The sequence below is a fragment of the Lissotriton helveticus genome, chromosome 3_2, assembly GCF_964261635.1.
Source record: "Lissotriton helveticus chromosome 3_2, aLisHel1.1, whole genome shotgun sequence".
NCBI classification, from domain to species: Eukaryota; Metazoa; Chordata; class Amphibia; order Caudata; family Salamandridae; genus Lissotriton; species Lissotriton helveticus.
In genome coordinates this window covers 74242679-74269867 of record NC_136062.1, presented here as the reverse complement: position 1 = coordinate 74269867, position 27189 = coordinate 74242679, and the positions used below count along the sequence as shown (strand labels likewise).

Here is a 27189-nt window from a genome sequence, read left to right as displayed (position 1 = left end):
GCAGACTCTCACACAACAACTGAAGAATATGTTTCCCTGGGGGGCAGGATAGGGTTCCTCCTAGAAGTCCTGGCCTGCCTAAGGGCGCAGACCCTGAGTTGGAGGGCCAGGTTCAGGGTGTCAGCAGTGTCTTTACCGTTTTGTCTTCTGGGGGTGTCACTCCAGGTGGAAAGGTACAGAGCCCCAGGAGGGGGTGCAAGGGGAGGGAATCCTCACCCCTCACTCCTGTTCAGCCTAAGGGTACAGACCTTAGGCTGGGAAACCAGTTGCAGGATAGCACCCCTGAACTGGTGGGAGAATTGCCAAAAGTGCCCTGACAATTTTGGAGCCTTGGAGTATATCTCCCCAGTGGAGGGTACAGGACCTGGGATGAGAGGACAGGGTGTGAGAGAGCCTGACCCAGTCTCCTGTCCTGCCACAGGGTACAGACCCTTGGGCTGGTGGACCAGATTCAGAATGCTATCCATGCACTGGCCGGAGGGAGAGTGGACAAAAGGGGCCTGAGGCCTGGCTCTCATCACTGGAAGGTTTGAGTGGCCACTGTGGCTTGCTGTCCTGGTAGACAGTGTTGCCCCTTGGGTGGGGAGACAGTAGATCCAAAGGACCTCAAGAACTTTGGACCCATTGCTCCGATCCCCTTCCCAGTCAAGGTCATTGAGAAGGCCATCAACACCCAACTCTATGAGTTCATGTAAGCGAACCACATCCTGGATCACTCTCAATCCGGCTTCCAGAGCAACCATAGTACTGAAACCACCCTCCTCACCGCCACAGACCCCTAGAGCACCTCAGTCTTCAACATCTGCATGGTCCCGCTCACAGTCAACGCCCGGACCCACAGACTCAACATCATCTCCTATGCTGATGACATACAGATGATCCTCTCCCTCACCAACGAACCCACAGTCGCTAAGAAAAACTTCCATGATGGGATGAAGGCTGCCACCACCTGGATGAAGGACAGCTGCTTCAAGCTAAACTCAGAAAAGACCAAAGACCTCATCCTGAGCTCCACCCTTTCACCTGGGATGACTCCTGGTGGCCCGCAGATCTTGGATGCCCCCACAGGCCATGCACAAAATCTCTCATCATCTTGGACTCCTCGCTCACCATGAACCTCCAGATCAACGCTGTCTCACCATCCTGCTTCCACATGCTACGTCTGCTCCAAAAGATATTGAAGTGGATCCCCACGAGTCCAGAAATACACCCACGCACTCATCATCAGCAGGCTAGATTATGTCAATGCACTCTATGACAGCATCACCTAGAAACTCCTGAATGTTCTGCAGTTTCGTGAGAACACCTCAGATAGAGTCATCCTCAATATACCCGCCTCAGCCCCATCATCAGCCACCTGGCCGCCGTCCCGCGTATCCACAAGACCACGGCCGGGGTAAGATGCTTCTACCCTGCCTCTCCACCTCAGGCAATCACTGTCACTGCCCCAATTTTGGAAGGACCTCAAGACCTGGCTCTTTGACTGAACCACATTGCCTTTGACAGAGCAGCAGTCCCCCCCCTCCCCGTGCCTTGAAACCCTTACAGGTGAGTAGTCCCGCTTTACAAGTCACTTGGTTGATTCATTGATTGATCTTACTCCACTCTCCTTTTATGCAATAACATCCAAGATGTCGGACAGTTCTGAAATACCTCTTCCTGTGAGACTCAAATTAGTTTTGTTTTGTTGTGTCGTTCACCTCTGTACACACACATTTCCTTCAATCGTAGGCGTCATCCAGGTGCCTTTGGTGCACAAGCAGCGTGCCCACTAAGCTCGCCCACTGTGGCAACCATAGAGTAGCGGGAGGGCTGGACAGGTGGGAGGCGAAAAAGCAGGAGAGCGGAGTTGGAGGGGGCCAGGGCTGTAGGGGCGAGAAGCGGTGGGACACAGCTAGGAAAAGGCACAACAGTGACAAGAGGGAAGAATGGGAAAGAAAAATACAGAAAGGGAAGGAAAAGCAGGGAGACAGATGGCTGATGCGAGAGCAGTCAATGGCTGCAGTCCCAGTCAGCGCGCCCCAGTCGCTTGTGTCAGTAGTCACTCTCCGGTAGTCTCTGGGCGGCTATTTGGCCCTGCAGGTGCCAGCAGAAGGAGGTCACAACAGCCTAATAGGGCCCCAAGAAGTCAGCCAGGACAGAGCGAAAGCATTCCAGGGTCGACACAGCCGCTAGGGGCCCGTGGCGAAAAGTGCTGGCTAGCTGCGGTGACCCTGCCTACAAGAAGGCGGCTGCGACCAAGGCTGGATGCAGGCGCAGAGTTAATTTTTTTATTTAGTGTTTTTATAGAGCACGAACGTGACCCGTTAGGGTAGCAGGGTGCTTTACAGGACGGCAGCGAGTTCCAGATTCTGGGTGTGGCGCCAGAGAAGGCCCTATTGTATGTTTTCTTCTTTTGGAAGCGGGGAGGTTTCAGAACAAATGCCGTGGCGGACCGGGAGTGCCTTTTTCCTCCAGAGACTACGATTTTCTGGGTGAGACATGCTGGAGAGTTAGAGTGTAGTGCTTAGTGTGTGACACAGGCCAATTTGAGCTGTATTCTGGCTTTGTACGGGAGCCAGTTTAGCGCTTTGAGGTGCGGAGAGATGTGGTTGAATTTTTTTGATCCTGTTAGGAGTCTTGCGGCCGCGTTGAGAGAAGCATTTAGGGGAGCCGATGAGATCTTGGGTAGTCCGGAGAGGGCAGAGCATCTGTTCTCGATCCTAGAAATAACTAGTGCATGAACTGCCATTTTAAGGTCAGATGTATCTAGGAGTGGTTTTAATTTTCCCAAGTAGCTCAGGTGAACCTTGCATTTTTGACTAGTGTGTTGATGTGGGATCTCATATTCAAGTTCTTATCCAGTGTGATTCCTAGTGATTTGACTGAGTACACTATGCTCGGGGTGCAGTTTAGTGCGGGGATCGAGTTGGTCCATTCCCGAATGTCAGTTGAACTTTTAGGGGGGGGGGAGGGGAGATTAGCAAGAATTCCGTTTTTTGCGATTCAGCTTGAACTGGTTGATAGCAAGCCATTGAACAGTTAGCTTTAGAGCCTCATTCATTGTTTTCATCTCTTCTAGAGATGAGATTTTGATATAGATCTGCATGTCATCTGCATACATGTGGAAAGATATGTTGGGGATACGCAGAATTTCAGCTACCAGTTCCAGATAGAGATTGAAAAGCATGGGGGAGAGAGTTGAACCTTGGAGAACTCCGATTGTGATTGGAGAAGGATTGGATAGTTTTAGATTAACTTAGAATCTTTAAACCAGTCGAGGACGGTCCCCCTTAACTTCTCATGGTTGACTGTGTCGAACGCCGATGATAGGTCCAGAAGAATTAAGAGACACGTTTTGTCCTGGTCTAAGGCTAGAAGGGCGTAATCTACTATGTGGAGAATAGTAGTTGCAGGGCTGTGATCCAGCCTGAAGCCTGATTAGCATACGTCTAGCAGGTTGAATTTGGAGATGTGTTGGCTAAGTTGTTGTTGCGCGCATTTTTCGAGAACTTTAGCTAAAAGTGGAATATTGGATATAGGTCTGAAGTTGTCCAGTTCAGCAGGATTCAGGGTGTTTTTTTTAAAGATTGGAATGACTTGCCCAGCTTTAAGAGAGTCAGGTATTGGCCCTTGCGATACAGAAGCATTGATTATTGTGGTCCAAATGAGTATGATAAATTGGTTGGTTGGTTGCGGATAAGCAGTTGGTTGGTAGCGGGTCATTGAAGTGGCTGTTTGTTTTAATGGATGCTAAGATTTTCGAGATGATACGGTCATCGTATAGGTCGAAAGTAGACCAGTGAGCTTGGTTTTTGGGTTTTTGGGACACAGCTAGGAAAAGGCACAACAGTGACAAGAGGGAAGAGTGGGAAAGAAAAATACAGAAAGGGAAATAAAAGCAGGGAGACAGAAGGCTAATGCGAGAGCAGTCAATGGCTGCAGTCTCAGTCAGCACGCCCCAGCCGCTTGGGTCAATAGTCAATCACCGGTAGTCTCTGGGCAGCTATATGGCCCTGCAGGGGCCAGCAGAAGGAGGTCACAACAGCCTAATAGGACCCCAAGAAGTCAGCCAGGGCAGTGCGAAAGCATTCCAGGGTCCACACAGCCGCTACGGCCCCCATGGCGAAAAGTGCTGGCTAGCTGCCGTGACCCTGCCTACAAGAAGGCGGCTGCGACCAAGGCCGGCTGCAGGCGCAGAGTGTATTTATTTCTTTATTTCGTGTTTTATAGAGCGCGAACGTGACCCATTAGGGAATCAAGGTGCTTTAAAGAGTTAAGCGAGATGTTTACAAAATAATTCAAGACAGACGAAATCATGAGAAGCATTTTGCCGTCAGAAGCAGGGTAATGCAATTAGAGGGAATAGGCAACATGGGTACAATTTAACTGGGAAAAACAAACATTAGCGGGAGCAGAGACAGATTGTACAGCACTAGACTCTGCTCCATAAAGTGAAAAGTGAGGTACGAATAAGATAGAAGGAAATAGAAACAGCCATGGTACAAGACATTGCAAAAGATACATCAAGGAAGTCCAGATTGGCATACATAAGTAGAGGTCAAGAAGAGAGCATGATGTTAGGCTGCAACGCTGTACAAGCGCTGAGCATGTTAAGGAAGGAATTTGCCCATTAGGAAGGTCTTTGCTTCCTTTTTGAATCCAGCCAATCATGGTATTCTTCTGATGTAGGGCGGCAGCGAGTTCCAGATTCTGGGTGCGGCCCCAGAGAAGGCTCTGTTGTATGTTTTCTTCTTCCGGAAGCGGGGAGGTTTCAGAACAAAAGCCCTGTCGGACCAGGTGCTTCCAGGTCCATTAGTGTAGACTGAACTAGAGGCGAAAGGGCCTGTGAGTTAGGGCTTGGTCTGCTAGTGGATTCGGAAATTCTGGCAGAGGAGTGTGAGTTCGACCTCTTGAAGACTGCATTTTTGTGAGAAGAAGAGTGCGAAAGGCCAGTCTCACTTAGCCAGGTGGTCGAGGGGCCTGTAGGGGGGGTATGCTGTGAACTCTGGAGAAACTGTATGGTTTCCGTTATGTATGAGGGATTGGGATGAAGGGCGGGTGATGGGGTTGCAGGAGTCGCCTTGTTAGGGGAATGGTGGGGTGAGATGGTTGATGTTCTATTGGGTTCAGGGAGGATGCTGCCCTGACTACCGTGCTCTAGGTACATTACTTTGGGAAGATTAGAGCCAATCCCATCTCTGGGAGAGGCTAGTAAGGGGCTTAAGGAGGTGGTTTCTGTTCTAATGGTGGGAGGCATGAGGTCTTTATCCCGCACTGCAGGCATTGCACTGTAGTGTACATTTCAACTCTGCGAGCTGGATTGAGACAGAGGGCACTGTGGGTGCGTTGGAGGACTAAAGCCCTGCACCTGTTCTATAAGGGTGGTGAAGTGGGCATCGAATTTCATGAGATTCTTATTCGGTGCTTGGATCAGAACGGAGCGATCAAGATTTTGGTGCCCTACGGAATGTTTCTGGTTTCAATAACGTTTAGTAGGTTGGTTAAGGCTGCGCGCCATAGAGCTGTTCTCCTGGTGTCAAATATTAGGTCATTTACTAAGGTGCCCTTTTCTATGTTATAATATGGGTCTGAGATCAGGGTCTCAGGGTGACTTCTCAGCAGATTATGCTTGAAGGTTTTTCAGGCAGTCTTGGATAGGTTGGGGGGTAAACGATAGTGTAGGAATTACAACCTTCAGCTCTCAGGCAAAATCCTGCCATGTTGGTGTGAGATGGAAGAGGGTAGGGGGAGCAAAGTTGAACTTGCTGATTCTTGATTCTATCAGCTATTGCAGTGAGTTCCATAGACAGGGAAAATTGCGCGAGGATAGGCGAGTTGAGCAGAAATAGGAGTAGCTATCCGCTTACACAGAGACTTTCCTAGCAAACTAGCCAGGCGGCCCAAAAGCAAAGATGAAGTGTGGGGCAGTTTATCTGAGAGTAGAGACCCCAGGAGGCATTGAAAATGGTGAGTTTCCAAACCAGAGTTGTAGGAAGAATCGGAGACGTCACGTGAGCACAACAGGGACCAAAGAAAATGCTACTGGAATCCAAAAGAGAAGGTCCATAGACCTAGCTTCAAAACCTGTTTCTGTGCATGAGGATTTACAAAGATGGCCGCTTCAGTCAAGTTAAATATCTTCAATAAAGATGTTTACAGGGTCCTGTCTTGTGATTGATTTGCGTTAGGATGTTGGAATTGCAAGAACCTTGGTCACAAAGTCTTGTGGTGACTCCCTGTTTGCTATTGCTGTGACTTACATGTAGTAAAAACATACAGTATAATTTGTTCCGCTGTGGGTGCAGTGCTGACTTTGAATAGCCATGTTCCTCAGATTTCAGCTGAATTTGTTTGCCTTCTAACGTATTCAATTATTTGATTTAAGTGATATCCCAGTGCATGTACATACTTAAAACTACTTTGTGGCCCACTCCCACACCGGCTGACCTAACGGTGTTAGGTCACAACGACGAATAGGAGTCTTGTTGCTTGCCATAGCAGTCCATTGTTGGCAGTCAGCAGAACACGGTTGAGGAGCCAGTGTCTTGAAGTAAGAGTGTCTGTTTGGATTTTTGACTTCTCAAGGCCTTGAATATTTACATATATGTTTTGCACACTCTATGTATATCATAGTTTTGTTTTTTGGGAATATTCTTGCTTGGTACTTTGTGTCTCTCTTGTTTTCAGTGCCGCCATTGTAAAATCATAATTTCCTGGATTTTCACGGCTGAACTATTTAGTGGACTCATGTGCATTGAACTCTCTAGTAAGTTTCAAAGATACATTAAAACCATGCTTCATGGATTTAAGCTAGTAAACCTAGTTATTTATCTTTATTTTCAATCAGTGAACTGTATCTTAGATTAGAGAAGAAAGAGCTGAGTTAGAGGACTTGTTACTTAAGGTAATTAGGTAGAGGGATGCATAATATTTTAACAGTACATGGTTCTGAATTAATCTGATTTTGTTACTTACTTACTTCCATATTAGTACAGGAGGAAGGGTGGAGAGCCTCACATGAGTGCATTCTTTCTCTTTCCCTTACTTCTGTTTTGGCTACTGTGATTTCTATTACAATTAGAAGTAATGGTTTCTCTGTGGAGGTGAATGTGACTAGCTTTGTGGCACATCTGTAGATTGGTAAACTGAAATCTTTGAACTAGAACATATGCATTCTTATTGGTCTTATAACTTCTCTTAAGTTAAGTGCCACTACTGATGATTGTGATATTGGCACATCCAAGTAAATCGTTTCAAATTAGTACATGCACCATAAAGCAAGTTTCATTTGAGGGGCTTTAAATTTGTGAAATGACAAAATCTAATTATATAAGTTATTCGAGGAGCCATGTATTCAGCCTCTAGAGGAACTCAAGATGTGAGGAGGAGACTCTGATGTATCGTGAGAGGTAATTTCATGTTTTGGGTGTGATTTTATGAGTACACGCAACCTCTTGCTCTTTTTGTGAATGTAGGGTGTGTGTGTGTGTGTATTAGTGAGCTTGAAGCTGAGCCTAGGTCCTTGGCGGACCGGTAAATAAGTGTATACTGCTGTTCAGGTATGCTGGTCCAGTGTCACGTAAAGCTTTGTATTTGTTCATGTAATGAGTAGTTTGAAGTGGCTGTGTTTGTGTATGGGAGCCAGTGAAGTTCTCTGAGGTGGGGCGACATATAGGTGAGTCTTTGGAGGTTGAGTATGAGTCTTGCGGCAACATTTCTGATGGTCTGCAGTCTGTGTAGGAGCTGCTTTGATATTCCGGCATAAAGAGCTTTGCTGTAGCCAAGTTTGCTTGTGATGAGTGCTTGCGTGATGGTTTGTCTGTTGTGGTGTGGCAGCCATCTGAAGATCTTTCATAGCAGACAAAGGATGTTGAACCAGGCAGGGCTCACTGTGCTGACTTGTGCTGTCATGTCTGGCTTGTCATCCAGAATGATCCCCTAATTTCTGGCGTGATCAGTGGGTGCTGGTGTTAGACATAGCTCTTTCGGCCTCTAGGTGGTGTCCCATGTGGAGGACTTAATTCTGATGACCAGTACTTCTGTCTTGTCAGAGTTGAACTTCAAGCAGTTGGTTCTCATCCACCCTGCTACCATGTGTCTTGTCCATCAGGGACAGCATGAGTTGGATGTCATCAGCATAGGAGATTATGCTGAAGTTTTGGGATCGAATTTTGATGAAAAGTGTGATGTAGATGTTGAACAGATATATAATACAGGGGAATGACTCAATTAGGGAAGACAGAGGCTGGAATCTATAACGTAATAATATATAAACAAGAATACCTCTGACACCATAGATTGAATACTAGTCTGTTGCCACAATAGTCTCTTAAATTGACTTTGGGTCTAGAAATGATCTTTTTTGTTATTTTCACTTTTTTATATATACACACTTGGAATATCCTTCATTTCAAGAGGTTTTTAGTCACCTCTCCTTACATCTTATCTATACACATTCTCTATAGGTGCAAAAACATTCAATTATATACAACGTCTATATACACAAAACATATCAATCTGTACACCTTATGTACATGCAACTTGTTGTTTGATGCAGTGTAAAATAATTAAACTCAGTGAAACTTCATCATATTGGGACAGAACACATAGAATTTCTGTTAATTCACAAGTTCAGAGATAATGAATTTTCTGTAATTGGTCCTACTTGTAATTAGAGAAATACCACACTAGGACTTAGTTCTTTCTTGCCCTCAGTGTAACCCAAAAGGTGGAGTCCTATATAGGGTCGGGGATTATTTGCTTTCATTCACACAGCGGAAAAATGAGTCCATTCCACTGGTGGACCTTTGTAGGAAAGTCTATTTTATTTATATTCCGAACCACTATTGTTATCTGGACGGCGTGCACTTTCCGGGTTTCACTCGTCTTTGTGTTTAAGACGAGTGAAACCCGGAAGTGCACGCCGTCCAGAGAACACGAAGAGATGCCAAGGAACTAAGGAGAAGAATATCCCAAGATCCAGAATTGTGAGAACTACTTAAAAGAAAATAACCAAATTGAAAAACAACATCTGAACGATTACGGGAGTAGAGATGTCCTACCTCAACAATGTTCAGCCCTGAAGAAGACCTCACATCAATTATTTTTGGTCCTAATTGGAGAAGGTCGAAACGCGTTGGCAGATAACAATAGACTTTCCTACATCAAACAACAAGTTGCATGTACATAAGGTGTACAGATTTATCAGCTAGATTAATCAAGCCGAAAACGGTTCGCAAAGGGCCCGATTCTGAGAATCTGGCCCTTTGCTAGTGCAATTTTTGCATTTGGGAATCATCGTCCCAAATGCAAAAATCGCTAATTGCGAAATCGCATATTTGCGAGGAATTGCATTTAAGGAATCTCTATTTGAGATTCCTTAAATGCAATTCATTAACCATTTTCTATTAGCGAATTCGCTATTTCTGGCCGCTATTTACCACGAAGTTAGACTTCGTGGTAAATAGCGAAAAACTCAGAAAAATGCACTTTAGTGCATTTTTCTGAGTGGTATGTTACACACACACATGTCCTTTAGACATGTGTGTGCGCAACATCTGGCTACATTTGCTTTTCAGGGGTGCTACAGGGTGTCCTTTGGACACCCCTGGCACCCTTGAAATCGCATCCTTATTTGCGATTAGCAAATTGCTAATCGCAAATAAGGAATAACTCCCCATTCATTCCTATGGGCCTTTAGGCCCATAGGAATGGAATTTCTAGACCCAAAGTCAAATAAAGAGACTATTGTGGCAACAGACTAGTATTCAATCTATGGTGTCAGCGGTATCCTTGTTTATATATTATTACGTTATAGATTCCAGCCTCTGTGGAATGGGCCCATAGGAATGAATGGGGAGTTATTCCTTATTTGCGATTAGCAATTTGCTAATCGCAAATAAGGAAGATGTAGGAATCGCAATATTTTTTGCAATTCCTACATGAATCCCGTTTTGCAAGTCCTTAATAGCGATTCCTTATGAATCGCTATTACAGACTCGCAAAACGAGACTTTGATGAATCTAGGTGTAAATGTTTTGTGTATAGACGTTGTATATAATTGAATGTTTTTGCACCTATAGAGAATGTGTATAGATAAGATGTAAGGAGAGGTGACAAAAAACTTCTTGAAATGAAGGATATTCCAAGTGTGTATATATAAAAAAGTGAAAATAACAAAAAAGATAATTTCTGGACCCTAAGTCAAATAAAGAGACAATTGTGGCAACAGACTAGTATTCAATCTATGGTGTCAGAGGTATCCTTGTTTATATATTATTAGTAGATGTTGAACAGGGTCTGGCCGAGAGATGATCCCTGGGGGACTCTGCATATCAGGTTCTTGGTCTCAGATGTGAAAGATGGCAGGCTTATTCTTCGGGTTCTTCCTATGAGGAGTGAGCAAATCCAGTTCAGTGTGGGTACTTGGATTCTGATCTCGTGAAATCTTCTGATGACTATGTTGTAGGAGACTGTGTTGAATGCCATGAAAAGGTAGAGGGGAATGAGGGCCACTGTTTTTCCTCAATTCAGGAGGGTCAACGGTGACTGCAATGAGTGCTGTTTCGGTGCTGATTGAGTGTTGTCCAGTAGATGGTGGGGTTTGAGGTGGCTTGTGAGTTGATTGTTTATGGCCTTATCCATCACTTTTAGGAGATCAGATGGAAGTTGCTCAGTTGGCTCAGGTTGGCTCGCGGCTTCTTGAGGAGGGTGTTGACCACTGCATGCTTCCAGTCTTCCGGGATTGTAGCGGATGAGGGTGGTGCTAATTGGTGATGTCATGCAGCTGATGGAGGCCAATAGTGTGGAGAACTTCTTGACGATTGAGAAGATCTTGCATATGTTGGAGCTCCCTCCGATGCGTTCAGCTAATGTTCTTTTCAAAGGGCCTCTCAGATACTGGTGGTAGCATCTGAGTAAAGCCTTGTAAGTGGTTCTTTTGGTAGTTTTGTGGCCAGATCTCCAATTTTCTTTCTGGCTGTTTGCAATGTTATTTAGATTCCAGAAGGTCCTGTGTGTATAAGCTGGCCTGCTTGTTGGTTTTTCTTTGCTTGTTTGGGTCTGTTGGGTGTACGAGGGATTCTGCACAGTTCTTGATTCAGTTGTTGAAGTTGGTGATGTCTTCTTTGAGGTTATCCATGGGGTTAGGTTGATCCGTCCTGAGGTCTTAGAGTCAAGTTGCTTCAAACTTTTACCCCAGCTGTGGCTGGTAGGCTGATATTGGTGGGTGTGTTGGTTTGTGGTGTGGTGATTTCAAAGTTAGGGGAGAGGAGTTGGCCTAACGGCTAGGGCGCTCGACCTCGGACCTGGGGATCTGGGTTCGAGTCTCGGTAACGACGCCAAAACCTCCTGTGATTCTGGGCAAATCACTTAATCTCCCCGTGCCTAAAATGAAAGTGTGTCCTCATGTAACGTAACTGGAAAATGTGTAAAGCGCTCTGATACCTGATTCGGTTCGGGTCTAGTTCGTGCTATATAAAACTCTACAAAAAAAAAAGGTTTGATGGTGGAGTGGCCTATCCAAGTGAGCGTTGTGGTGGAGATGTCTTTAATGCTGTCGCTGGTGGTGAAGATGAGGTCCAGTGCGTGCCCTACTATATATGTCAGTTGTGTGAAGAGTTGTGTTAGTCCAGTATTGTTCAGGATATCAAGGAGTATGAAAGCTCTGGAGTCAATAGTGAAAGGGGCAATGAAGTGAGTGAGGAAGCTAGTGAAGTTAACTTGCAATCCATGTGGGCTGTAGACAAGGGTTAAGTTTATGGTAAAGTTGTCGGATATTTGCACTTTAACATGCAGGTGTTCCACGAATGGGGTGGCGCACTCCGAGGATGTTGAGCATTTGATTGAGTCTTTGTAAATAACAGCGTGTCTTCCTCCTGCCTTGTTAGGGCAGTCCTGTTTTGCGATCTTGTAGCCTGCTAGGCTTGCAGCAGTGATATTAGATGCTGATGTGGAGTTGAGCCAGGGATCGGCAAAAACGAGGAGGTTCAGTCTGTTGCTAGTCAGCAGGTCCCACATTTCGGTTGTGTGGTTGCCGAAATATGTGTTGAGTAACATGCATGCAAGTGAGTGTTGGGATGCGGGTTTGCTGTAGCGTGTTGTGCTAGGTAGGGTTGTGGATGATGTTGTTGGTGCTAGCGTGGGATTTGTGGGTAGGCTGCTGCAGGGGAACCAGCAATGGGTGCAGGGGAATGCTTCAACAATGGTATATGTTGTGGCGCTACACAACTGAATAAACCTGAGGGTCTAATAAAGAGTCCAAAAGTACTCTAAAACACTAAGACTCTGAGCCGACCTCGGTGTAAGGTAGAAGACCTTAGAGTCTTAGCAAAAGGGATTGATAGCCCAACACATTTAGCCACCAGTAATAGTAGGTGAGACCCAATGTCCAGAGATGGATTCCCATCAAAGTCTTGTTAGTGATCTAATTTTATCATCTGGTCATCCAAAAGGTTGGGATGGGTCGTCTCTAGATCATCAAGACCATCTCCATTCCCAACATAAAGGACTTGGTTACAGCCCACAATTACTCGTAGACCATGCGTGTGACCACTAATTGGGAATAAGCGCAGTGAAAAAAAGTGAAGTGAGTTGGTGACTGTGATTTAAAAATAGAATAGAAGACAAACAGCAAAACTACTTTAATAGCTGTAGGTCTCTTTCTAAATTTAAAGTAAGAACAGCGCAAAAAAACAGTTTCATCAAATAGCTGCATATGGGCCGACATGTTTCTGCCAAAAAGGGGGGGGGGGGGTAAACTCCCAAGGCTTTCCTGAGGGCCTCTGTTCTAATAAGTTTTTGTCACTGCAAGTATGTGCTACTAAACAAAAAAACATTTATAAAACGTGACTAAATCAAACCATAAAGGATATTCATTAATGTTCCTCCATGTCAAATGGTGTATTGCTCACCTACAATAAACAAGATGAAAGGTGGTGTAAATACATTGGATATATCATAAACTAAAGTGTACAGTGGAATACAAAATTCCTTACTCACCCATAGTGACAGGGGATAAAACCTCACCTCACCTGGACCTGTCTCAGGATGAAGGAGGCCACGCACTGTTGAGATAAGGTAGGATGTTTAATGCAGGGGAAGGATTAACAGTTCTGCGCCTTTCCACAGCAAACCATCACCCTTAATTTTACCCATCTCACAATTGTCCCAAAATCAAGCTCCTCACAGAGCTCACCCACAAACAGGCCGACCATAGGCACCCTCAGTACGGTGCTTGATTAAAGCAATGCAAGAAGAGAAAAGAGGGAAAACTAACTTTCTCAATCTCTTACACAGGCCAGTATCTACAATGCCCGAACACTCCTTACCTCTTCGTCGTTACCTCGGACTGAGCCTGAGTGAGAGGGGAGTCAACGCGGCAGAGGAGGAGGATCTCTTAAATAAGTGGAACCAAAATTGGGCGTCACTCTCGAACACCCACGGGTGGCTGTCAATGCCACTCGTCTATGGTTCGTAGCAAATTACCTATTACTGGTTATCATCTCAGCCCTATGGCAGATAGATTATGCGTCAATATTATTCTTACTTAATAGGAGTAAAAGAAAGGGACGCTACCTGTCTTCAAAAAAGAGAGTAACCGCGTCGCGTACTCTCGCAATGGTTCCTCGGCAGATTAAAGGACTACAAAGTGACGTCATCACGGTCGGAATGGTAGTTCCGAGCTATAAATGTCGTATGTTAATGACGCTTATTAAGCCCTACTAGCTAGCATGGATCATTAAATATAATCGAAGTAAAACGCAATAACTGTTTTTAATTAGGCTGTGCACAATCATAATGACTCACCGAGTCCACTGGGGATAATTAGGCATCCCGCATGGTGAAATGTACTTAGGAATCACTTCATCTTTAAAAATATATTGTACTTCAGAGCTAGCGAGCCAGTGTGTTGGTGGCCCTTGTTTATCTTCCTAACTTAGGGGGATCGTATATCCAAGTGAGAGGTGCAGGCAGTGACATGGTGAGATTGAAAAGCATCCCGTTAGCTCGCGCAGTGGTGATCACGATCTCGCGAGAAGAACAGAACCACAAAATGACGTCATGACTCTTGAAACTGTAGTTCCAAGTTGTCAACACAGAAGGTTGCTGACTATGGACTATCCTAATAGCCTACGCTAGGTACATATATGCAAAGTAATAGGCACTGCCAATAGCTACGTACAATTGCAGATCATCACTCCCACTTGTGTAGTATATAATGGGTACTTTGAAAACACTGGAAGATCCAAAATGACACAGAATGACATCAACTATGTTGAATCTGTAAGGAAAGATGGTTAATAATGGACCTAAAAAGGGATGTGTGAGATCTAACTTCTCATCAGTGAAAGGAAGAAACTTGAAGGTATCAAACCTGCAAGGAAACTATGGCAGTCCCAACCAACCAGATTCTCACCTAAATGACTATATCTATGCATAATTCGTTACAGGTCTCCCTAACTCGTAAAAAGCATGTATCTCACAGATTAGTCCAGGGGATTTCGTTGTTCAGGCCACGAGTGTCCGTGGATAATTTGTACATCCATTTCTGTTCTTTTGCAAACAGGTATTTTGATACGTCACCGATGTAGGACGGTATATAGGGTTTTTCTAGAACCGTCCGTTTGAAGTCAGTTTCGCTGTGATTCTTCTCAAGAAAATGTTTAGTGAGCTTAGAGATGTTTCTCTTACATCTGAATCCACTTTTGTGCTCTAGCATCCTAGTTCTTACTTTTCTTGTGGTCATGCCTATGTATCTTTCTAGGCAGGGGCATGTAAGCAAATAAATTACATTTGAGCTGTTGCAGTTTGAGAACTCTTTCAGGATCCAAGGACGCTCCAGTCCTATATCAATCTGGGTGACCTTAGATGTCTGGGGGCAAACGGAACAAATACCACAGGGGTGGTGTCCGGTCACTGCCGCTAAGTCCCATAACGTCCCTATAGCTCTCTTGGGGGTTTCCCTCGGCCTAGTGTGTATTAACCGGTCCCTTAGGCTGCTAGATCTTTTGAAAGCAAACAGTGGTTGTTCAATTTTATCATTCCCACAATTCAAAACTCGCCAGTGATGGCGTACTATGCGCTGGACTTGATTCGACCTGGTGTTGAATGTACTCACGAAAGTTAAACGTTCAAGGGGGGCCTTTGGGCCTCTCACCTCCAAAAGTGCCTCCCGGTGATTATTAGCTGCTCTCTTCCAAGAGCGTTTAATCAGTCGTTTGGGATAGTGTCTGGCTTGTAACTGGGTAGAAAGACTCTCTGCATGCTTTTCAAAAGTTGCGAGTGTCGAACAGTTTCGCCGCACTCTTAGAAATTGCCCGTAAGGCAAATTATCCCTTAGGGCTTTAGGGTGCTGACTCTCGTAAAGCAGGAGTGCGTTCCTGGCCATTGGTTTTTTGTATAGCTCTGTTTGCAGCCCTGTTGGAGTCGCATAGATTGATAAGTCCAAAAAGGATATTTATTCTCTCTTTGCTGCTCTCTAAGGTGAATCTCAAAAACTGGTTGCAAGAATTCAGCCATTGATGAAACGATACAATAGAGTCCATATCTTCTCGCCACACCACGAGGATATCATCTATGCACCGTCAATTGTTGTGGCCCAACAGCTGCAGGAGGAGAGGCATCCCAAGTTGAACAATTGAACAAGTGCTCCCAGGTGTCGCTTGGGAGGTGATCAGACCAGTGTTTGCGGTGCTGAGCGTGCTTCAGGTGCAAATGGGCACATACAGGCTTGCCTTTGGTCCTGGGATGGGGGAAAAGCTTGGGAGTTGGTGGCTAGGACTGCAGAGACACAGGAAGAAGAGGCAGGTAAGGAGCGGGGGAGGTTGGAGGCCGGAAATGTGTGAGGGGCTTTTGGTAGCACAACAGAGGGGGCAGAAGGCCTGAAATGGAATGAAAAAGTGTTCCAAGATGATTGTTCAATGATGACCATGTATGTTCACGCATGAGCAGCCATCTTGGATTTTCTTTTTGTTACAAGATGGCCACCAATCCATCCATATGTATACTGATGAACCAGTAGCCTTCTTTATATTATGTTTACTGTTCGAAGACAACAGACAGTTAATTTGAAACAGCAAATTATAAAGAAAAGTTTTCACAGGATGCCAACCAATCTAAAAGAAGCAGGCAGTTGGTAGCAACGATTAGGCCCTTACAAAAAGAATTATAAAAATAAATTAATTAACAAACAGGAGCATGAAGAGGGAGGGTTGAAAGCACAAAAGCCAACGGCTAAATGCTTCCCACTAGAACTGTGCCAGAACTGGACCCTCACAAAAAGTAAAAAGCAAAGAATTAAGAAATACAAATAATAAAGCACGAGCAGGGTGCTTAGATGTGAGCAAGGAAGGCAATGTAGTCCTGTGCTAAAAGACAAATAAGAAAAATCCCGTACAGCAGGAGTGAAAGGATATAAGCCATCCAGGTACAAGCAATGTAAAGACAAAATGGACAAAAAGCAGGAAAGCAGCAGAATTGTGAGGGAAGCCAAAGAAAAAGGAGCAGGGAGCTGACATAGATAAGAAAGCCATCCAGCCACGAGCAAGGCGCTAGCTAACTCACAGCCTATAACGTGTATATGTTACACCCGGAGACAGAACTCACAGGAGAGCAACCTCATTTCTGCTGAGGCAGCAGTATGCTCATCTGGTTCAGCAATAGAAGGTGAAAAGTTGTGCACTTGCCATACAGTAAGGATTCCTTGTCCACGAGCTGAGAGATCAGATGAGCTCCGAAGAGGATGTTTGCTGGCATGGAAGATCAGAGCAGGAGGTTGGACATTCAACCTCTCCTGGCAGCTGCCAAATATGGACAGCACCTTTTCTCCTGTTTAGGTTTATGTAACTTTCTAACCAAGATGGTTGTTTTCCAGGTTTGTGCTGCTATTGCTTCCCTTTCTAAGATGGTGTACCTAAATGATGGTGTACCTAAATGAGTTCCCTGTTTCTGCGACAGATCAGTGGTATTTAGAAAAAAAAAACAAGAAATAATGAATATTAGATATAGTTTCATTTGTTCCATATTAAATCTGTAATTCATTTCATGTGTTTTTGGTTGATACGATAAGATATATTGGGCCAGATATAGGTGTCCAAATACCGGTCGGAAACGGCCGAAAATACAGATTTTCGGCCGTTTCCGACGGGTATTTGGACATTGGTATGTAGGGGTTTGAAAAACCTACAGATTCGGTAATTTTACCGAATCGGTAAAATTACAGAATCGGTAAATTTACCGATTCTGTAAATTTTACCGATTCGGTAAAATTACCGATCGGTTAAAATACCAAATCTGTAATTTGCTATGTAGGTAGCACTGTTAACAGTGCTACAGGCCATTCAGGATTCGGTATTTACCATGTAATACTATTACAGGGTAAATAACGAATTCCTGTGTACATGCACATCTGTGCATGTACACCTGTGTCATGTGGCACACAGACATGCCCTAAGGGCATGTCTGTGTGTCACATGGCACACAAGCCTGAAACAGGGGTGCAACAGGGTGTCAAAGTGACACCCTGTCCCCCTTGTAAAATCGGTAAATTTACCGATTCGGTAATTACCGATTCGGTATTTGCTATGGAATCCCATGGGCTTCAAGGCCCATAGGATTTCATAGCAAATACCGAATCAGTAATTAGCGAATCGGTAATTACGGAATCTTACCGATTCGGTATTTTTACCGACTTTTTTCCCTACATAGCAATTACCGAATAGTAAATACCGAATCGGTAAAATTCGGTATTTACCATTCGGTAATTTGCTGTTACCTACATCTGGGCCCTTATCTGTTAAAATTGCTGTACAAGCAGTTCTATTAGAGCTGTGAGCAATTTTATTTTTAAGACAAATCAAGTAAAATGTAGAAATATTCAACATTTCATTTATATTTTATAGCTATCTAAATGTTTATTTATTATCACTGAATGGTATTATTAATTTGAATCATAATTTCATTTTCAATTTTTTTAGGACCACCTGGACCACCAGGGCCACCCGGTAAGAATTCTGTTTCATAAGTATTTAATTTGCTCTGATTGTCAAAGTAGCCCTACAGTCCCTGTTGTGTTTATGCCTCAGAGGGGAGGGGAGGAATGGGGGGGAGAAATATGAGTTTACCACTACTGTGTATTTTAATTATTGCACAGTTTAAAGCATGTATGGCACAGACATAAAATTGAATACAATATTAAAATAACACAAAATACAACCTCAGTTATAATTGCTACCACAGTTTAAAGCATCATTGATTTAATTTACTTGATAAAAGATAGCTTTTGATTGTGATATAATTTGTAACAGTAGTCCATAACCCGGTAGAAGGAAAGGAAGGCATTTATTATTTGAAAAACATAATTCCAGTGCATGTAATGAATTACTTTAACGTTTATCACCCATTAATGAAATCTAACATATTTTAAAATTACTTCAGTGCTCTAAGAACAAAAGGACTGTCCTGGGAGAGGGGACGAGAGGGAGAGTGATAGTGTTTTTGTTTTGTGTGTTTGCGTGCTTTTTGTGATTTGGGGCAAATCTGTTCATTAGTTTCATAAATATTTAAATTAAAAAATATATAGCTATCTGTGAGCTCAACAGCCTACTGAAATCTTTGCTGTAAAAGCTGTAAATCCATCCAGTAGTTCCTGAAAAATGTAAAAATAAAAAATATCGATATCTGGTGACCAAGGAGGATTCCCGAACCCTTCCGATCACTAGCTTGATTTTGATTGGCTGCCCACACTTCAATATAAACCTATACTGTGTGGAGGGTCTAAGGGAAGTTTATAGACCAGTCTAGGTTACAATCCCCAATATTACTATGTACTACAAGAAAACCTAGGGGTCTAATCTGTTAAGCTATTAAGTTAGGCATTCAAACAATGTACACAGAACCAACAGTGATTGTGGGTGAAACCGATAAAGTAATATTGGATTCCCATCAAAGTCGTTGTGATCAATACTATCATCTGGTCATCCCTCGTGGAAGGTGTGTCTCTAGATCATTGAGACGTTTCTACCATACCCACGGTCAAAGTTGGGATTTTACCCACGATCACTCCGAGACCATGTAGACATTAATGTATGATGGGAATAAGTCCAGTGCAATTAACCAAAGAAAAAGTGTATTAAAGTGGTGAATATAAAATAGGATAAAGGACAAAAGGAAACACTTTAATAGGAATTGACCTCTTGCTAATTAAAAACAGGAACAGTGCATATAAGGACAGTTTTAAACAAATAACTGCTTGGGGGCTTTGACCGTGGGTATGGTAGAAACGTCTCAATGATCTAGAGACACACCTTCCACGAGGGATGACCAGATGACAGTATTGATCACAACGACTTTGATGGGAATCCAATATTACTTTATCGGTTTCACCCACAATCACTGTTGGTTCTGTGTACATTGTTTGAATGCCTAACTTAATAGCAAGTGTGCTAGGTACTCGATAGACTTGATTGATATCGGTACCCCTAAAGAAGAGGTTTCCCTTTTTCCTCATAGATTAGACCCCTAGGTTTTCTTGTAGTACATGCCCACACTTCAAACCAAGAAGTATTGCCATCCATCTTGTGACTCCGTAAAAGTCACAAGCAAAAAGGGAACAAAATTATTTTAAAACAAAAAACGAAAAGGGGACAGGATAGAAACACACAGGGACCCCAGGGCCAAAAAAAGCATTAAAAAAAAATCAGTGGTATTCGTGCTTCGTTTATAATGAGCCCCCAGGTAGGCCAGGTCCTGGGACCAATGCGCATAATATATGCAGGAGGCGCATGGGCCCCCCATGCTGCCCCGGTGACTGCCACCGCCCCGGGGCATTATTCTAATTATGTGGGGGGGCCTCGTCCAAGCCCTGGGGAAAGCCACCTCCGGGGGCTTCACTTTAAATTAAGAAGTGTGGAGGGCTCCTGCCCCCCCCCCACACTGCCCCAGGGACCACCACCTCCTCAGAGCACACTTTATTTAAATGCTGGGGTTCATTGTGGACCACCGACCCCAGGGACCACCATCTCCCCGGGGCTCATTTCACTTTGGGAGGGGGGCCACACGGACCTCCTCCTGGAGCCCTAGATGGCCCTGGGGACTGCCACCTCCAGCAATATCCCAGGGTGCCAGGAGGCGGGGAGCTAGCAGGGACCGCAGGGGCATTTGAGCTCCCTCTCCTGTCCCTATGAGTGCCGTACACGGAGATTGGGGTCCCTGGGGCCAGAAGAGGCCTCAGGAGAAGGGCCACGCAGCCCCACTCTAAAATAAAAAATAAAGGCTGACCAGGCCCGAGGGACGGGGTCCCTGGGGCCAGAAGTGGCCCGGGAAGGAGGGCCACATGAGCCACCTCCCAAAATTATAACGAGGCCAGGCTCAGGGGATGGGATCCGGGGGGCCAAAAGTGGCCCAGGGAAGACCGGCCCCCCTTCCATATTATTATTTAAATTAAAAAAGAGGCAATGCCCCGGGGAATGGAGTCCCCGGGGCCAAACTCATCTTTGGGAGGGGGGCCGTGATGCCCCCTTCCCTTATTATCCTCCAAAATTATTTTTAAATGGCTCAGGCCCTTGGGGATGGGGTCCCCGGGCCCACAAAATAGGAGAAGGGGGCAAAAAGCCCCCCTTCTAACAAAAATAAAGAAAAGCCAGCATCTCGCAAGAGGCCCCGCCCCCTCCGTGCATCACCCTGCAAACGCACCTCCTGGCGCGTTCTAAGTTGAGGGATTAAGTCCCTTTGAATCCTAAGGATCTCTGGGGTCCAACTAGCCCACCAGGTACCTCCAGTAATCCCCACATAGCTGGATTACTGAGAGTGGTCTGAGGCCACGCCCCTTTTTACACCACTCGGGAAATGCACCTCCTTGCGCACTGCTGCTCTGGAGATAAAGTCCACTTTAGTCCTGATGTCCTCAGGACACAAGGGGATCTCATTGCCCCACCAGGTGGGCTAGTTGGCCCCCAGGGACCTCAGGATTCAAGGGAATTTAATCTCCAAACCAAAATGCACCAGGAGGCGCGTTTACAGAGTGGTGGAGAAAGAGGGTATGGCCTGTGTCCACCTGTCACCAAACCCACAATCTGGGGCATACTGGAGGTATCAGGTAGGCTAGTTGGCCCCTAAGGACCCCCTAGCAGCGAAGGGGATGTTAATCCCCACCCAAGAGCGCGCCAGGAAGTGCGTTTGCAGAGTGGTTGGGGAAAGGGGGTGTGGCCTGTTATTAGAAGTTAGCAATCCTGCTGTGTGGGACCTATTAGAGGTAATACGATGGGTAGTTGGCCCCCAAACTACCCCACCTGTTACTCCAGTAAGTCCCACACAGTGGGATTGCTACGAGGTCTTCGGCAGCCACGCTCACCTTTCTCCAACACACTACAAATGCACCTCCTGGCACAGTACTGGTTGGGGGATGAAGTCCACTTTACTCCTGAGGGACTTTGACTGCCAAGGAGCCTTCCTGCTACCTCCTGTAAGTCCTACGCAGCGGAATTCCTGAGCACTGGTCGGAGGCACAGCCCCCTTTCTCCACCACTCTGCAAACGCAACTACCAGTTAAAAAAGCATTTGCAATGTAATAGGTCTCCCATTTGCAAGAGTTAGAGCTATTGACGTTGTAAATGTAAACATTTTTGATAATGTTTTTTTGGAGTGGATGTATGTTGTATGTAGTGAAATTATGTGGTATGTTGTGCAGTTAAATTATGTGGATAGAAAGTAAGTGGTATTTAGTGTATAGGAATTATGTAGAGTGGGATTATGTGTTATGGAGAGTAATTATGTGTTATGGTAGTCTGTATTGTGGAGTGGTAACCTCAGGTTTAGTCTTCTGTACTGCTCTTGTTACTTTCTGCACCCCTTTTCTCTTTCCACACCTCTTTTTCTTGTTTCTGCACGTCTTTTGCCTCTTTCTGTGCCCCTCTTGCCTCCTTCTGCACCTCTGTTGTTTCTTTCTGCACTGCTCGTGCTTCTTTCTGCACTTCTCTTGCAAATCTCTGTACCCCTCTTGCCTCTTTCTGCACCCCTCTTGTCTCCTTCTGCACCTCTGTTGGTTCTTTATGCATTGCTCTTGCTTCTTTCTGTACATCTTTTGCCTGCTTCTGCAATTCTCTTGCCTCTTTCTGCACTTCTCTTGCCTCCTTCTGAACCTCTGTTGCATCTTTCTGTACTTCTCTTGCCTCTTTCTGCTTCCCTCCGGCTTCTTTCTGCATCTCTGTTGGTTCTTTCTGCGATTCTCTTGCTTCTTTCTGCTCTTCTGTTGCTTCTTTCTGCACCACCCTTGCCTCTTAATTCAGCCTTCTTCCGTCTTTCTGCACTTCTCTTGACACTTTCTGCACCCCTGTTCCTTTTTTCTGCACCTCTCCTGCCTATTTCTGCAACTCTCTTGCCCCTTTTTGCTTTTCTCTTGCCTCCGTTACACCTCTGTTGCCTCTTTCCTTTCTGCACTTCTCTTGCCTCTTTCTGCACGCCTCTTGTCTGTTTCTGTACCTCTGTTGGTACTTTCTACACTGTTATTTCTACTTTCTGGATCTATCTTGCCTGTTTTTGCAACTCTCTTGCCTCTTTCTTCAGTTCTCTTGCCTCCTTCTGCACCTCTGTTGCTTCTTTCTTAACTTCTCCTGCCTCTTTCTGTACCCCTCTTCTTTGTTCCTGTACCTCTTTTGGTTCTTTTCTGCACTGCTCTTGCTTCTTTCTATACCTCTATTGCAACTTTTGGCACCCCTCTTGCCTCCTTCTGCACCTCTGTTGGTTCTTTCTGCATTGCTCTTGCTTCTTTCTGTACCCCTCTTGCATCTTTTACACCCCTCTTCCCTCTTTCTGTACCTCTCTTGCCTCTTTCTGCACCTATGTTGCTTCTTTCTGCCCTTCTCTTTCCTCTTTCTGTACCCCTCTGGCCTCTTTCTGCACCTCTGTTGCGTCCTTCCTTCTGCCCTTCTGTTGCTTCTTTCTGTACCCTTCTTGCCTCTTTCTGCATACTTCTTCCCTCTTTCTGTATCTCTCTTGCCTCTTTCTGCTCCACTGTTCCCATTTTCTGCACCTCTCTTGCATGTTTCTGCAACTCTCTTGCCTCTTTCTGCAGTTCTCTTCTCTGCTCCGGCACATCTGTTGCTTCTTTCTTCACCTCTCTTGTGAATTTCTGTACCCCTCTTGCCTCCTTCTGCACCTCTGTTGCTTCTGTCTGCACTTCTCGTGCCTCTTGTTACACCCCTCTTGCTTCTTTCTGTACCTCTCTTGCTTCTTTCTGCACTCCTCTTGCTTCTTTCTGCACTCCTCTTGCCTCTATTCTGCATCTCTCTTGCCTCGTTCTGCACTTCTCTTGTGTCCTCCTGCACCTCTGTTGCTTCTTTCTGCATTACTCTCGCCTTTTTCTGGACCCCTCTTGCCTCTTTTCGCACCTCTATTGATCTTTTTCCACTTCTGTTGCTACTTCCTACGCCTCTCTTGCTATATTCGGCATCCCTCTTGCCTCTTTCTGCATCCCTCTTCCCACTCTCTGTTGCTTCTTTCTTCACTTATCTTGCTTCTTTCTGCCCCCTTTTGCATCTCTGCACCTCTGTTGCTTTCTGCACTTCTGCTACTTCTTTCTGCACTTTTCTTGCATCTTTCTGCACCCTTCTTCCCTCTGAATGCACCTCTCTTGCTTCTTTATTCACCCCTTTTCTCTTTTTCTGCAACTCTCTTGCCTCTTTCTGTAGTTCTCTTGTCTCCTTCTGCACCTCTCTTGCTTCTTTCTGTACCCCTCTTGCCTCTTTCTGTACCCCTCTTCCCTCAAATTGAGATTCCTTTAATGCAATTAATCACAATTTAGCAATTTTTAAAATTGAGATTTTTGCATTTGGGATGATGAATCCCAAATGCAAAAATAGCGTTCGCAAAGGGCCAGATTCTCAGAATCTGGCCCTTTGCGAGCCGATTTTGGGTTGATGAATCTGGCTGTATGTTCCCACCCTTGTCTGAGGGTTTAACGATTACCTCATGGTTTTTACTGAGTTTATCCACAAATTTGATGTACTCTACTTCATTGTGGCATTTTTTCCGTAGGTTGTGATTGAGACGGAAATACAATTGTTTGATGTCATCACTGATTCGCTCATGATTGATATCAATTGCATCCTTTGTGGAACAAAGGTAGACTTCTTTTTTAAGGGCCTGCTGCCCGCCCCTGTCTGTGTTATGGCTGCCAGTTGTAATTGCTGTTGGGTTGACATATCTGTGTCACTTTCTTCTGTTTCATTCGGTGTTTCTACTAGAATGGATTGGGCTGCCAGAAGTACTGGGATGTCCGTCACCAGTAGATTGCTTCTCTTGGAATGATCTGTTGTTGCTGCTGTTTGTTTGCAAAACTGCTCTTAACTGTAAAAAATGTAATCAGTTTGACTTTGTGGATATAATTTAAAATGTCAATCCTCGTCTGGTGTAGTTGAAGTCACTTGGTGGGCAGTATGAGAGACCTAGCTTTAGTATCTGTTTTTCGTTTTCAGTGAGTTCTATATTTGTTAAGTTTATAATTGTTTTGTCTTCTTTGGTCGTATCAGCTATTTGCGCCAATACCTTCTTTTTGGCCTTGAATTGGATTTTTTCGCGCCGTTCTCGCCTTTTGCCGTTTCTGCTTTTGCAGAGGGCTGTGTTGGTTTCCGTGGTCTTAGGGTGTTGCGCCGGTCCTCGACTAAAAAATCGATTTCTTCTCCCAGGTCCAACCTTCTAGTTTCCACATTTTTTTCTGATCTGCTTCTGTATTCAGAACTTGTTTCGCTGATTACAGAGCTTGTTTCCGAATTGGCTTCAATGGAGCAGCCTGCTTGTGGCGGTTTTTGTTTGGTACTGTCCATTATAGGGTTGGATTTTAGTTTTGTGGCTGTAGCGTATTTGCGCACAAATGTGTATAATCAGCTAGGTCTCTGGCAAATTTTTATACCTTTCGTTGTTTTATTTTCTCTTCCTGTTTGTTCAACCGGTCCTGTATTTCTTTGCGTGTTTTTGTTATATATTCATTTGTTTCCAATTTGCCCAGTGCTTCATTGATGTCAGATATTTCCTGTATTAGTTTGATCCTGTCAGACTCAGCATATCTGATTAAGATTCTCACAAGGTTCATAGAAGCCTCCGAATTGCTTGCGCCCCACTCTTTTAGCATTTTGGGGTCCGGGTCCTCGTAGCTCGGGGCTAAGAGAATCCTGAGTCCGCGAGGTACCCGCCCTGCTTCTTCGTATTTGCTTATATATATATATATTCATTTAAAAAACATAGATTTCAGGGACATTATATTTAGCCTGACATTTCACTCGTACAAAACCAGAGAAATTTGGCTGTTATAGCTTGCTGAGCTAACTTTAACTCGTGCCACCGCAATGCACTGCTGATGACGTCACATTTTACATCACTCATGACATGGTCAGTGACATCACTGATGACATTTCAAAGGACATCACTGATGACATCATCCATGTGATCATCTGATACACCACCTCACACCCTAATATAACCTTTGACACACCCACTCTGAAATACAGTCTACCATTTTCGAAACCGTAGACACACCAATACCAGTTTGTACATACCCACTCACTGATTCCTAGGTCTACACAAACATCCACTCACTCACCCATACAGTCACTCATACATGTAGTCACTCATCAGTACAACCACTATCATAAGCACTCATACAGACACTCCCACACCACCACTCACCCATAGAGTTACTCACACACCTAGTCAGTCATGCAAAGAATCAATCACACCATTTACTCACCTATACAGTTATACGCACACAACCTCACTTATTCATACAGTTACTAACATATACTTACTCTCTTATACAATCACTGACACAGGCACACGCTCATCCATACAGCCACTCTCACAATCACTCACACTTACATATAGTCACTTATATACTCCAACACTCACATTTACTGCCTTTCACCTATGTAGTTACTCATTGAGACATCCACAGCCATACACACACTCATCCACCCATAAAGCCCCTCACAGTTGCACTCTTGAACCTATATATATATGTATATATATATATATATATTCACCGAAAAAAACATAGGTTTTACACCAGTTATAGTTAGCTGGAAGTTTTACTCGCATAAAACCATTGAAATTCCCACGTTATAGTTAGTTGGACTCACTATAACTTGCGCGTGCAATGCACTGCTGATGACGTCACATATTACATCACTCATGACATGGTCAGTGACATCACTCATGACATCACTGATGACACCATCCAGTGAATGTGTGTCTTTCTGAAAAATAAATATTAGTGAGTAATGTTTAAATATTTAAATATATGTATTAGTGTTTCACTTTGTGTATAAGTGGCTGCATGGGTTGGTGAGTAGGTACATGTGTATGTATATAGGTTATTAGATGTTTTTCTTAGTATCAGTATGAGTGTTTGTATGGTTTGCCGGAGGTATTACTTAGCACATAGATGCATGAATGACTGACTCTCTCTTTGTATGTGTTTTGAAGACAGCATATGTGCAGGACTGTATGGGTGGATGACTGTGTATATGTGTGTGTTACTGAGTGAATGAGTGTCTCACTAGTTTCTTTATCAGTAACTACATATGTTTTAATCTAGTGTATGTGAATATTGATGTATATAAGTGAGTATATCTGAGAGTAAGAGATTGTAAGAGTTCCTATTTAAATTAGTATGTGTTTCTATAAGTGATTGTTTAAGAGAGTAAGTATGTGTAAGTTTCCTTAGAAGTAAAGTGGTAGTGTGTGTATAGCTGTATATGCAAATAAATGGATGTTCAATAGTTTATTTGCATGTGTGAGTAACTTTTGGATGACTGTCGGTGTGTAACAAGATGTATAGGTGTATCACTACATATGATGAGTGAGTATATGTATGAGTGACTATACAGAACTGTTGGTGAATGAGTGGATGTGTATATAGATGGTGGAATTATTGAATTGGTTGTTGTAACTGGTATGGGTATCTCAATTTTTTTGAAAATGTTAGTTTCTATTTTTGAATATGCGTTTCAAGGGTTACATTACAGTGAAAGGAGGTCTGTCACTCTGTCACAAGGATGGTGTCATCAGTGATGTCATGAGTGATGTCACTGACCATGTCATGAGTGATGTAATATGTGACGTCATCAGCAGTGCATTGCACGCGCAAGTTATAGTGAGTCCAACTAACTATAACGTGGGAATTTCAATGGTTTTATGCGAGTAAAACTTCCAGCTAAC

At 44.2% G+C, this 27189-nt stretch overlaps 1 protein-coding gene across 1 annotated transcript in view; it reads left to right on the top strand.

Moving 5' to 3' along the window:
* The window catches only part of GLDN (gliomedin), a 600890-nt gene that overhangs the window by 94603 nt on the left and 479098 nt on the right, over positions 1 to 27189 (top strand). Inside the window, exon 3 of the mRNA XM_078684820.1 lies at positions 17958 to 17984. Within this exon, the coding sequence (XP_078540946.1) occupies positions 17958 to 17984 (27 nt within the window). The remainder of the gene's footprint in view (positions 1 to 17957; positions 17985 to 27189) is intronic.